Here is a 10886-nt window from a genome sequence, read left to right on the forward strand (position 1 = left end):
ATGAAACCCATTACACACACTAGCCTTATAGAACCCATTAAACACACTAGCCTTATGAAACCAATTAAACACACTAGCCTTATAGAACCCATTAAACACACTAGCCTTATAGAACCCATTAAACACACTAGCCTTATTGAACCCATTAAACACCCTAGCCTCATAGAACCCATTAAACACACTAGCCTTATGTATTCTTGCTTACAGTGAGTCCAGTAGTCAGTTAGCCTCACAGTAACCTCTCTGTCTAGCCTTATGGAACCCATTAAACACACTAGCCTTATGAAACCCATTACACGCACTAGCCTTATGGAACCCATTACACACACTAGCCTTATGGAACCCATTAAACACACTAGCCTTATTGAACCCATTAAACACACTAGCCTTATAGAACCCATTAAACACACTAGCCTTATGTATTCTTGCTTACAGTGAGTCCAGTAGTCAGTTAGCCTCACAGTAACCTCTCTGTCTAGCCTTATGGAACCCACCATAAGTGTATTCTTGCTGACAGTGATTCCAGTAGTCAGTTACTCTCACCTCACGGTACCACTCACTCGCTCATACTACAGGTAAAGGGGGGTCAAACACAACCCCATTCACATCGAGGAGGCTGTAGTGGAGTGGGTCGAGAGTTTCTTTGTGTCCACATCACCAACAAACTATCATGTTCAAAAACTCACCAAGAAAGTCGTGAAGAGGGCACCTTTTCCCCCTCAGGAGACTGAAAAGATTTGGCATGGGTCCCCAGATCCTCAAAAATGTCTACAGCTGCACCATCGAGAGCACACTGACCAGTTGTATGGTAACTGCTCGGCATCCGACCATACGGCGCTACAGAGGGTAGTGCGTATGGCCCAGGATATTCACTGGGGCCAAGCTTCCTGCCATCCCGTACCTATATACCAGGCAGTGTCAGAGAAAGGCCCAAAAGATTGTCACCCAATACTCCAGTCACCTAAGTCATAGACTGTTCTTTCAGCTACGGCAAGCGGTACCAGAGCGCCAAGTCCAGGTCCAAAAGGCTCCTTAACAGCTTCTACCCCCAAGCCATAAGACTGCTGAACAACTAATCAAATGGCCACCTGGACTATTTACATTGACCCCACCATTTGTTTTGTACACTGCTGCTACACGCTGTTTATTATCATCAAATCAAATGTATTTATAAAGCCCTTCTTACATCAGCTGATATCTCAAAGTGCTGTACAGAAACCCAGCCTAAAACCCCAAACCGTAAGCAATGCTGTTTGGCACCTCAGGAGTAAATGTCAGTTGACTTTTCATAGCCGATCCTTCAGAGTATCTCTACCGCTCCTGCTGTCTCTAGAAAGTTGAAAACAGCAGGTCTGGGACAGGTAGCACGTCAGGTACTATGCATATTATCTATGCATAGTCACTTTACCCTTACCTACATGTACAAATGACCTTGTTTTACAAACCTGTACTTATGCACAATGACTTGGCACCGGTACCCCCTGTATATAACCTTATTTATATAGCCTCATCATTGTTATCATTATTATCATCTTTACTTAACTCTATTTTCCTAAAACTGCATTGTTGGTTAAGGGTTTGTAAGTAAGAATTTCACGGTAAGGTCTACTACACCTGTTGTATTCGGCTCATGTGACAAATAACATGTGATTTGATTTGATTATATTATATTTGATCTGTGTGAGGATGCATCAATCAAATGTATTTTTAAAGCCCTTTTTACATCAGCCGATATCTCAAAGTGCTGTACAGAAACCCAGCCTAAAACCCCAAACAGCAAGCAATGCAGGTGTAGAAGCACGGTGGCTAGGAAAAACTCCCTAGAAATGCAGGAACCTAGGAAGAAACCTAGAGAGGAACCAGGCTCTGAGGGGTGGCCAGTCATCTTCTGGCTGTGCCGGGTGGAGATTATAACAGTACATGGCCAAGATTTTCAAATGTTCAAAGATGACCTGCAGGGTCAAATAATAATAATAATCACAGTGGTTGTAGAGGGGGCAACAGGTCAGCACCTCATGAGTAAATGTCAGCTGGCTTTTCATAGCCGAGCATTTAGAGTTAAAGACAGCAGGTGCGGAAGAGAGAGAGAGTTGAAAACAGCAGGTCTGGGACATTTAGCATGTCCGGTGAACAGGTCAGGATTCCATAGCCGCAGGCAAAACAGTTGAAACTGGAGCAGCAGCACGGCCAGGTGGACTGGGGACCGCAAGGAGCCATCAGGCCAGGTAGTCCTGGGGCATGGTCCTCCGAGAGAAAGAGAGAGAGAATTAGAGAGCATACTTAAATTCACACAGGACACCGGATACGATAGAAGTACTCCAGATATAACAAACTGACCCTAGCCCCCCGACACAAACTACTGCAGCATAAATACTGGAGGCTGAGACAGGAGGGGTCAGGAGACACCAGTCCGATGATACCCCCAGACAGGGCCAACCAGGCAGAATATAACCCCACCCACTTTGCCAAAGCACAGTCCCCACACCACTACAAGGATATCTTCAACCACCAACATACCACCCTGAGACAAGACTGAGTATTGATCACGAAGATCTCCCCCACGGCACAACCCAAGGGAGGGCGCCAACCCAGACAGGAAGATCACATCAGTGACTCAACCCATTCAAGTGACGCACCCCTCCTAGCGATGGCATGGAAGAGCACCAGTAAGCCAGTGACTTAGCACCCGTAATAGGGTTTGAGGCAGAGAATCAGGGTGGAGAGAGGGGAACCGGCCAGGCAGGGACAGCAAGGGCTGTTCGTCGCTCCAGTGCCTTTCCGTTCACCTTCATACCCCTGGTCCAGACTACACTCAATCATAGAACCTACTGAAGAGAGGAGTATTCAATGAAGACTTACAGGTCGAGACCGAGTCTGTGTCTCTCACTTGGATAGGCAGACCATTCTGTAAAAATTGAGCTCCATAGGAGAAAGTCCTGCCCCCAGCTGATTGCTTAGACATTCTAGGGACAATAAAGGAGGCCTGTGTCTTGTGATCGTAGCGTACGTGTAGGTATGTACGGCAGGACCAAATCGGAGAGATAGGTAGGAGCAAGCCCATGTAATGCTTTGTAGGTTAGCAGTAACCTACTTAAAATCATCCCTAGCCTTAACAGGAAGCCAGTGTAGAGAGGCTAGCACTGGAGTAATATGATCACATCTTTTGGTTCTTGTCAAGATTCTAGCAGCCGTGTTTAGCACGAACTGAAGTTTATTTAGTGCTTTATCCGGGGAGCAGAGCATAGCAGTAGTCTAATCTAGAAGTGACAAAAGCATGGACTAATTTTTCTGCATCATTCTTGGACAGAAAGTTTCAGATTTTTGCAATGTTATGAAGATGGAATAAAGCTGTCCTTAAAACAGTCTTGAAATGTTCGTCAAAAGAGAGATCAGGGTCCAGGGTAACGCGGAGGTCCTTCACAGTATTATTTGAGACGACTGTACAACCATCAAGATTAATTAGCAGATCCAACAGAAGATCTCTTTGTTTCTTGGGACCTAGAACAAGCATCTCTGTTTTGTCTGAGTTTAAAAGTAGAACATTGGCAGCCATCCACTTCCTTATGTCTGAAACACAGGCTTCTAGCGAGGGCAATTTTGGGGCTCCACCATGTTTCATTGAAATGTACAGCTGTGTGTCATCCGCATAGCAGGGAAAGTTAACATTATGTTTCCAAATGACATCACCAAGAAATAAAATATATAGTGAAAATCATAGTGGTCCTAAAACGGAACCTTGAGGAACACCGAAATTTACAGTTGATTTGTCAGAGGACAAACCATCCACAGAGACAAACTGATATCTCTCCGACAGAGAAGATCTAAACCAGGCCAGAACTTGTCCTTATAGACCAATTTGGGTTTCCAATCTCTCCAAAAGAATGTGGTGATCGATGGTGTCAAAAGCAACACTAAGGTCTAGGAGCACGAGGACAGATGCAGAGCCTCAGTCTGATGCCATTAAAAGGTCATTTACCAACTTCACGAGTGCAGTCTCAGTGCTATGATGGGGTCTAAAACCAGACTGAAGTGTTTCGTGTACATTGTTTGTTTTCAGGAAGTCAATGAGTTGCTGTACAACAGTTTTTTCTAAACATTATGAGAGGAATGGGAGATTCGATATAGGCTGATTATGTTTCATATTTTCTGGGCCAAGGTTGGGCTTTTTCAAGATTGGCTTTATTACTGCCACTTTTAGTGTGTTTGGTACACATCCGGTGGATAGGGAGGCGTTCGTTATGTTCAACATAGGATGGCCGAGCACAGGAAGCAGCTCAGATAGGTGGTTAACCAAGTTTATAGCACGGCTTTAGATGATCCTTGGTTGGGGTCTAAGCAAAATATTTGTTGCGATTGCAAACTTGATAAAATGGGGGTCCGATAGTCCAGGATTATGAGGAAAAACATTAAGATCCACAATATTTATTCCACGGGACAAAACTAGGTCCAGAGTATGACTGTGGCAGTGAGTAGGTCCGGAGACATTTTGGACAAAACCCAGACATGTTGGATGATGACTCCGAAAGCCTTTTGGAGTGGGTCTGTGGACTTTTCCATGTGAATATTAAAATCACCACAAATGTGAATATTACCTGCCATGACTACAAGGTCCGAAAGGAATTCAGGGAACTCAGTGAGGAATGCTGAGTTGCCTGCATAGATTTCATGACTAGAAGCTCAAAAGATGAAAACGCAGTAATTTTTGTTTGTTGTAAATTGAAATTTGCTATCGTAAATGTTAGCAACACCTCCGTCTCTTTCTTTGTCACTCAACATCTAGGTTGACCTCCACTATACTCACATCCTACCATACCCTAGTCTGTACATTATGCCCTGAATCTATTCTATCTAGTCTGCTCCTTTAATTATCTGTTCCCAGTGCACTAGACGACCAGTTCTTTTAGCCTTTAGACGTACCCTTATCCTATTCCCCCTCTGTTCCTCTGGTGATGTAGAGGTTAACCCAGGCCCTGTAGCCCCCAGTACCACACGTACTCCCCAGGCACTCTCATTTGTTGACTTCTGTAACCTTAAAAGCATTGGTTTCATGCATGTTAATTAACATCAGAAGCCTCCTCCCTAAGTTTGTTTTATTCACTGCTTTAGCACACTCCGCCAACCCTGATGTCCTTGCCGTGTATGAATCCTGGCTTAGGAAGGCCACCAGAAATTCAGAAATGTCCATCCCTAACTACAACATATTCCGTCAAGATAGAACTGCCAAAGGCTGCGGAGTTACAATCCACTGCAGAGATAGCCTGCAGAGTTCTATCATACTATCCAGGTCTGTGCCCAAACCATTCGAGCTTCTACTTTTAAAAATCCACCTTTCCAGAAACAAGTCTCTCACCGTTGCCGCTTGTTATTGACCCCCTTCAGCTCACAGCTGTTCCCTGGACACCGTGAATTGATTATCCCCCATTTATCTTCAGAACTCGTGCTGCTAGGTGACCTAAACTGGGACATGCTTAACACAATCTCACACAAATTATCAAGGAACCTACCAGTTACAAGCCAAAATCTGTAACCATGGGCACCCTCTTAGATAACATCCTGACCAACTTGCCCTCTAAATACACCTCTGCTGTCTTCAACCAGGATCTCAGCGTCACTGCCTCATTGCCTGCGTCCGTAATGGGTCCGCGGTCAAACGACCACCCCTCATCACTGTCAAACGCTCCCTAAAACACTTCTGCAAGCAGGCCTTTCTAACCAACCTGGCCTGGGTATCCTGGAAGGATATTGACCTCATCCCGTCAGTAGAGGATGCTCTTCTAAAGTGCTTTCCTCTCCATCTTAAATAAGCATGCCCCATTCAATAAATGTAGAACTAAGATCCGAAAAAGCCCTTGGTTCACCCCAGACCAGCACAAAAACATCCTGTGGCGTTCTGCATTAGCATCGAATAGCCCCCATGATATGCAACATTTCAGGGAAGTTAGGAACCAATATACACCGTCAGTTAGGAAAGCAAAGGCTAACTTTTTCAAACTGAAATTTGCATCCAGTTGCACAAATTCCAAAAAGTTTTGGGACAGTGTAAAGTCCATGGAGAATAAGAGCACCTCCTCCCAGCTGCCCACTGCACTGAGGCTAGGAAATACTGTCACCACCAATAAACACCTCGCGACACAACGCCTCTCCCGTATTTGACCTAGATAGTTTGTATGTATGTATTGATATGTAGGCCACGTGTGCATTTTAAAAATGTATAAAGTTCTGTCCTTGAGCTGTTCTTGTCTAATGATGTTCTGTATTATGTCATTCTGTATTGTTTCATGTTCTGTGTGGACCCCAGGAAGAGTAGCTGCTGCTTTTGCAACAGCTAATGGGGATCCTAATAAAATACCAAATACCAAAATTGCATATTTCCCAGCATGCTTTTGAAGTGAATGTGAGAGATGTCCACCTATGTGATGTTTGTTAGTGACAGAGACATAGTTGTTACATTAATACATTTGCAGCACTGGATCCTTCACCAAGTGACTGTATTTGAATTTAAATTGAACTCTTTGTGACTTATACATTATACAGAAGGCCTTTAGTTATGTACTAGTTATCCTGAAAATCGTGTTCTGAAAATCCTGGCTCATTAGACCTGCAAGTCACAATACGCTGGTGTGTGAAGTGATATGTCCAACAATTGGAATGTTTTATCCCCCACCACCTGCATTCAGCCTGACTGCTATTGTGAAGGACAACCAATACTACCTAAACCATGTAATCTGGAGTATCTCAGTAACAGGTGTAATAAGTCCAACCCCTTACAGATTGGATTAGTTTGGAAACATTTCAGTTATTTATCTTTGTATAGTATAAGAATAATGAATCAATGTGCATGCAGAAACATAGATATTAAAATAAAAAATTCTAAAAATCAACCTGCAACAAAGCATCCTGGGAAATGTGATAGAGGCCCTTCAACATGTTCTTTCACTCCGAGAGTTAAGGGAAATGAACTCAACACAGTCGATTAACCAACACTACGCAGTGTTGATACCACTGTAATTCAAATAACACTTTATTTATTCACCGCAGGTGGTATCAATTTTAATCCCAGTGGTGTTAATCCCAGTAATCCTAGTTAACACCACTAGAATCAACACTCAGATATAACACTGGTATTAACACCACTAGAATCAACACTCAGATATAACACTGGTATTAACACCACTAGAATCAACACTCAAATATAACACTGGTGTTAACACCACTAGAATCAACACTCAGATATAACACTGGTGTTAACCCATTAGACTCAACACTCAGATATAACACTGGTGTTAACCCCATTAGACTCAACACTCAGATATAACACTGGTGTTAACCCAACTAGAATCAACACTCAGATATAACACTAGTGTTAACCCCATTAGAATCAACACTCAGATATAACACTGGTGTTAACCCCATTAGACTCAACACTCAGATATAACACTCACAACACTTTTTACCTTAACACTGAGATTTTAACACGTGCAAATGTGCTGTGTAGCTGTGCATAGCTTCCTGTTGCTTGCTACTGTAGCTTCATCTATGGCTCTGGCAAACGAATATGGTTGTGACGGTATCAATCAAAACTGTACATCAATCAATCAAAGTTGTTTTGATAACAGTGTATGGTGATGAGAGTGAGTTCAGTGTCTTGTTGTCTCTGCCCCTATAGGACGGGAGCGCCCCCTATGGAGCAAGGTATGTGGGCTCTATGGTGGCAGACGTCCATCGCACCATCGCATATGGAGGAATCTTCATGTACCCTGCCAATGAAAAGAGCCCTAAGGGAAAGGTAGGTTTAGCCTTAACCATTGACCTCTAACCCCTAACCCCTAACCTTTAGCCCTAACCCTATCAACAAGAAGAGCCCCAAGGGCTAGGTAGGCAGGCCCTGACCCTAAAAGTATCCCTTGACCTCTAATCCCTGACCTCTAACCTCTAACCATGCCAGTGAAAAGATGAATTGAATTATAGACTCTATAGATTTAACTCATCCACAGACCACAGAAAACAAGTTACGTGGTTATTTTTGGATTATTATTATTTATCTTTTGGGTGAGGGGGGGTCAAGGTGAGGAGGGGGATTATTTAAGATAATGTTTGAAGGGTTTCAGATGTTTTCAGAAGATGAGCAGGGACTCTGATGTCCTAGATTCAGGGGGAAGCTGGTTCCACCATTGGGGTGCCAGAACAGAGGAGGAGCATGGACTGGGCTGAGACAGGAGCTGCCCTCCCGTGGGGGTTGGAGGGCCAAGGGACCTGAGGTGACAGAACGGAGTGCTCGGGTTGGGGTGTAGGGTTTGAGCCTGAAGGTAGGAAGGGGCAGTTCCCCTTGCAGTTCTGTAGGTAAGCATCATGGTCTGGTAGTGGAGCTTCAACTGGAGGCCAGTGGAGAGTGCGGAGGAGCGGCGTGACATGAGAGAACTTGGGTTCAAAACCAGGCGGCCTGCTGCAATCTCAGCCAACAGAGAGTTGCAGATGTCCAGACGGGAGATGACAAGTCCCTGTATTAGGACCTGCGCCACTTCCTGTGTGAGGGGGGGGTCATACTCTACGGTTGTTGTTGAGCATGAACCTGCAGGAGTCACTGCTTTGATGTTTGCAGAGAACAACAGAGTGTCGTCCAGGGTCACGCCAAGGTTCTTTGTACTCTGGGAGGGCGACACTGTGGAGTCAACCGTGATGTAGAGGTCTTTAATTGAGCGGGGAGGCCTTCCCTGGGAGGAAGAGCAGCGCCGTCTTGTTGAGGTGGTGGGACGACATCCAAGCTGAGATATCAGCCAGGCACGCAGAGATTCGTTTCGCCACCTGCGTGTCAGAAGGGGGGAAGAAGAAAAGTAGTTGAGTGTCATCCGCATAGCAATGACAGGAGAGACCATGTGAGGATATAGCTGTAGTAATACCATTACAGCTGTAGTAATACCATTACAGCTGTAGTAATACCATTACAGCTGTAGTAATACCATTACAGCTGTAGTAATACCATTACAGCTGTAGTAATACCATTACAGCTGTAGTAATACCATTACAGCTGTGGTAATACCATTACAGCTGTAATAATATCATTGCAGCTGTGGTAATACCATTATAGCTGTAGTATTACCATTACAGCTGTGGTAATACCATTACAGCTGTAACAATATCATTGCAGCTGTAGTAATACCATTACAGCTGTAGTAATACCATTACAGCTGTAGTAATACCATTACAGCTGTAGTAATACCATTGCAGCTGTAGTAATACCATTACAGCTGTAGTAATACCATTACAGCTGTAGTAATACCATTACAGCTGTAGTAATACCATTACAGCTGTGGTAATACCATTGCAGCTGTAGTAATACCATTGCAGCTGTAGTAATACCATTGCAGCTGTAGTAATACCATTACAGTCTATGGGGAAACAGGGCCCAGGTCTCTCCGGCTATGGGGAAACAGGGCCCAGGTCTCTCCGGATGTGGGGAAACAGGGCCCAGGGCTCTCTGGCTAAGAGACGGAAAGTTAAGAAAGGTATAAACAATAGCTAATCCAGTTAAATAGGTTGAAGCTGTGTATCACTCCTTCACATTCCCTCCTCTAATCTTGGTGTGTGCATTCCTTTCCCTTCCCTAGCTGCGTTTGCTGTATGAGTGCAACCCCATCGCCTTCCTGATCGAGCAGTGTGGAGGCGTGGCGACTACGGGAGAAGGGCGTGTCCTAGACGTGGTTCCAACCAACATCCACCAGAGAGTTCCGTTTATTGTGGGTTCACCTGATGACGTCAACGAATATCTCGACTTTGTCAAGAAGCACAAGTAGAACGACAACAAAACTTGAATAAAAGTGAAATACCAACAACAACAAAAAACATGAGTAACTACATGTCTGTCCATCAGCAAGAAGAGCATATAGCACCCTCTTCCTTATATACTGCACTGCTTTTGACCAGGGCCAATATTTCAGGATTCAGATATTCCACTCTTCCTGTTCATGTAACCCTATCCTCAACTCTACTAGAACCAGAACTCTGACAGCTGTTTGTCTCATGCAGTTTCCTTTCTCCTTATTTAGGCTCGCTTTATACTCTAGAGAGCAGCCTGCCAGTAGTGAGACACAGTATCAATAATATCAGCCTAAAGCCAAACTAACCTGAAGTATTGAGAGACATCCGTGAGACTGGGCTGACTTGTCTGTGTTTTGTGATGTGTGCTAAAGATTAGCTTGCGCTGCCAACGGTCCACCCTGGCAATCAGAGATCAGAAAGAGAAGGAAAGGAGGGAAGAAGGAAATAGAGACAAAGCTAAGTCTGCATAAAGCAGACAACAAGCTCCTCTCCTATCCGACTAGGAACTACACAATAACACTGATCTAGGTCTGATGAACAACAAGCTCCTCTCCTATCCGACTAGGAACTACACAATAACACTGATCTAGGTCTGATGAACAACAAGCTCCTCTCCTATCCAACTAGGAACTACACAACAACACTGATCTAGGTCTGATGAACAACAAGCTCCTCTCCTATCCAACTAGGAACTACACAATAGCACTGATCTAGGTCTGATGAACAACAAGCTCCTCTCCTCTCCAACTAGGAACTACACAACAACACTGATCTAGGTCTGATGAACAACAAGCTCCTCTCCTATCCAACAAGGAACTACACAATAACACTGATCTAGGTCTGATGAACAACAAGCTCCTCTCCAACTAGGAACTACACAATAACACTGATCTAGGTCTGATGAACAACAAGCTCCTCTCCTATCCGACTAGGAACTACACAATAACATTGATCTAGGTCTGATGAACAACAAGCTCCTCTCCAAGTAGGAACTACACAATAACACTGATCTAGGTCTGATGAACAACAAGCTCCTCTCCTATCCAACTAGGAACTACACAATAACACTG

At 44.2% G+C, this 10886-nt stretch overlaps 1 protein-coding gene across 1 annotated transcript in view; it reads left to right on the plus strand.

Moving 5' to 3' along the window:
* Positions 1–9840, plus strand: part of fbp2 (fructose-1,6-bisphosphatase 2) — a 30577-nt gene extending 20737 nt beyond the window's left edge. Inside the window, exons 7-8 of the mRNA XM_031816421.1 lie at positions 7667–7786; positions 9606–9840. Of these exons, the coding sequence (XP_031672281.1) occupies positions 7667–7786; positions 9606–9791 (306 nt within the window). The 3' untranslated portion in view covers positions 9792–9840. The remainder of the gene's footprint in view (positions 1–7666; positions 7787–9605) is intronic.
* The last annotated feature ends 1046 nt before the right edge of the window (positions 9841–10886 follow it).

This window comes from Oncorhynchus kisutch, linkage group LG3 (assembly GCF_002021735.2).
Source record: "Oncorhynchus kisutch isolate 150728-3 linkage group LG3, Okis_V2, whole genome shotgun sequence".
Classification (NCBI taxonomy): Eukaryota; Metazoa; Chordata; class Actinopteri; order Salmoniformes; family Salmonidae; genus Oncorhynchus; species Oncorhynchus kisutch.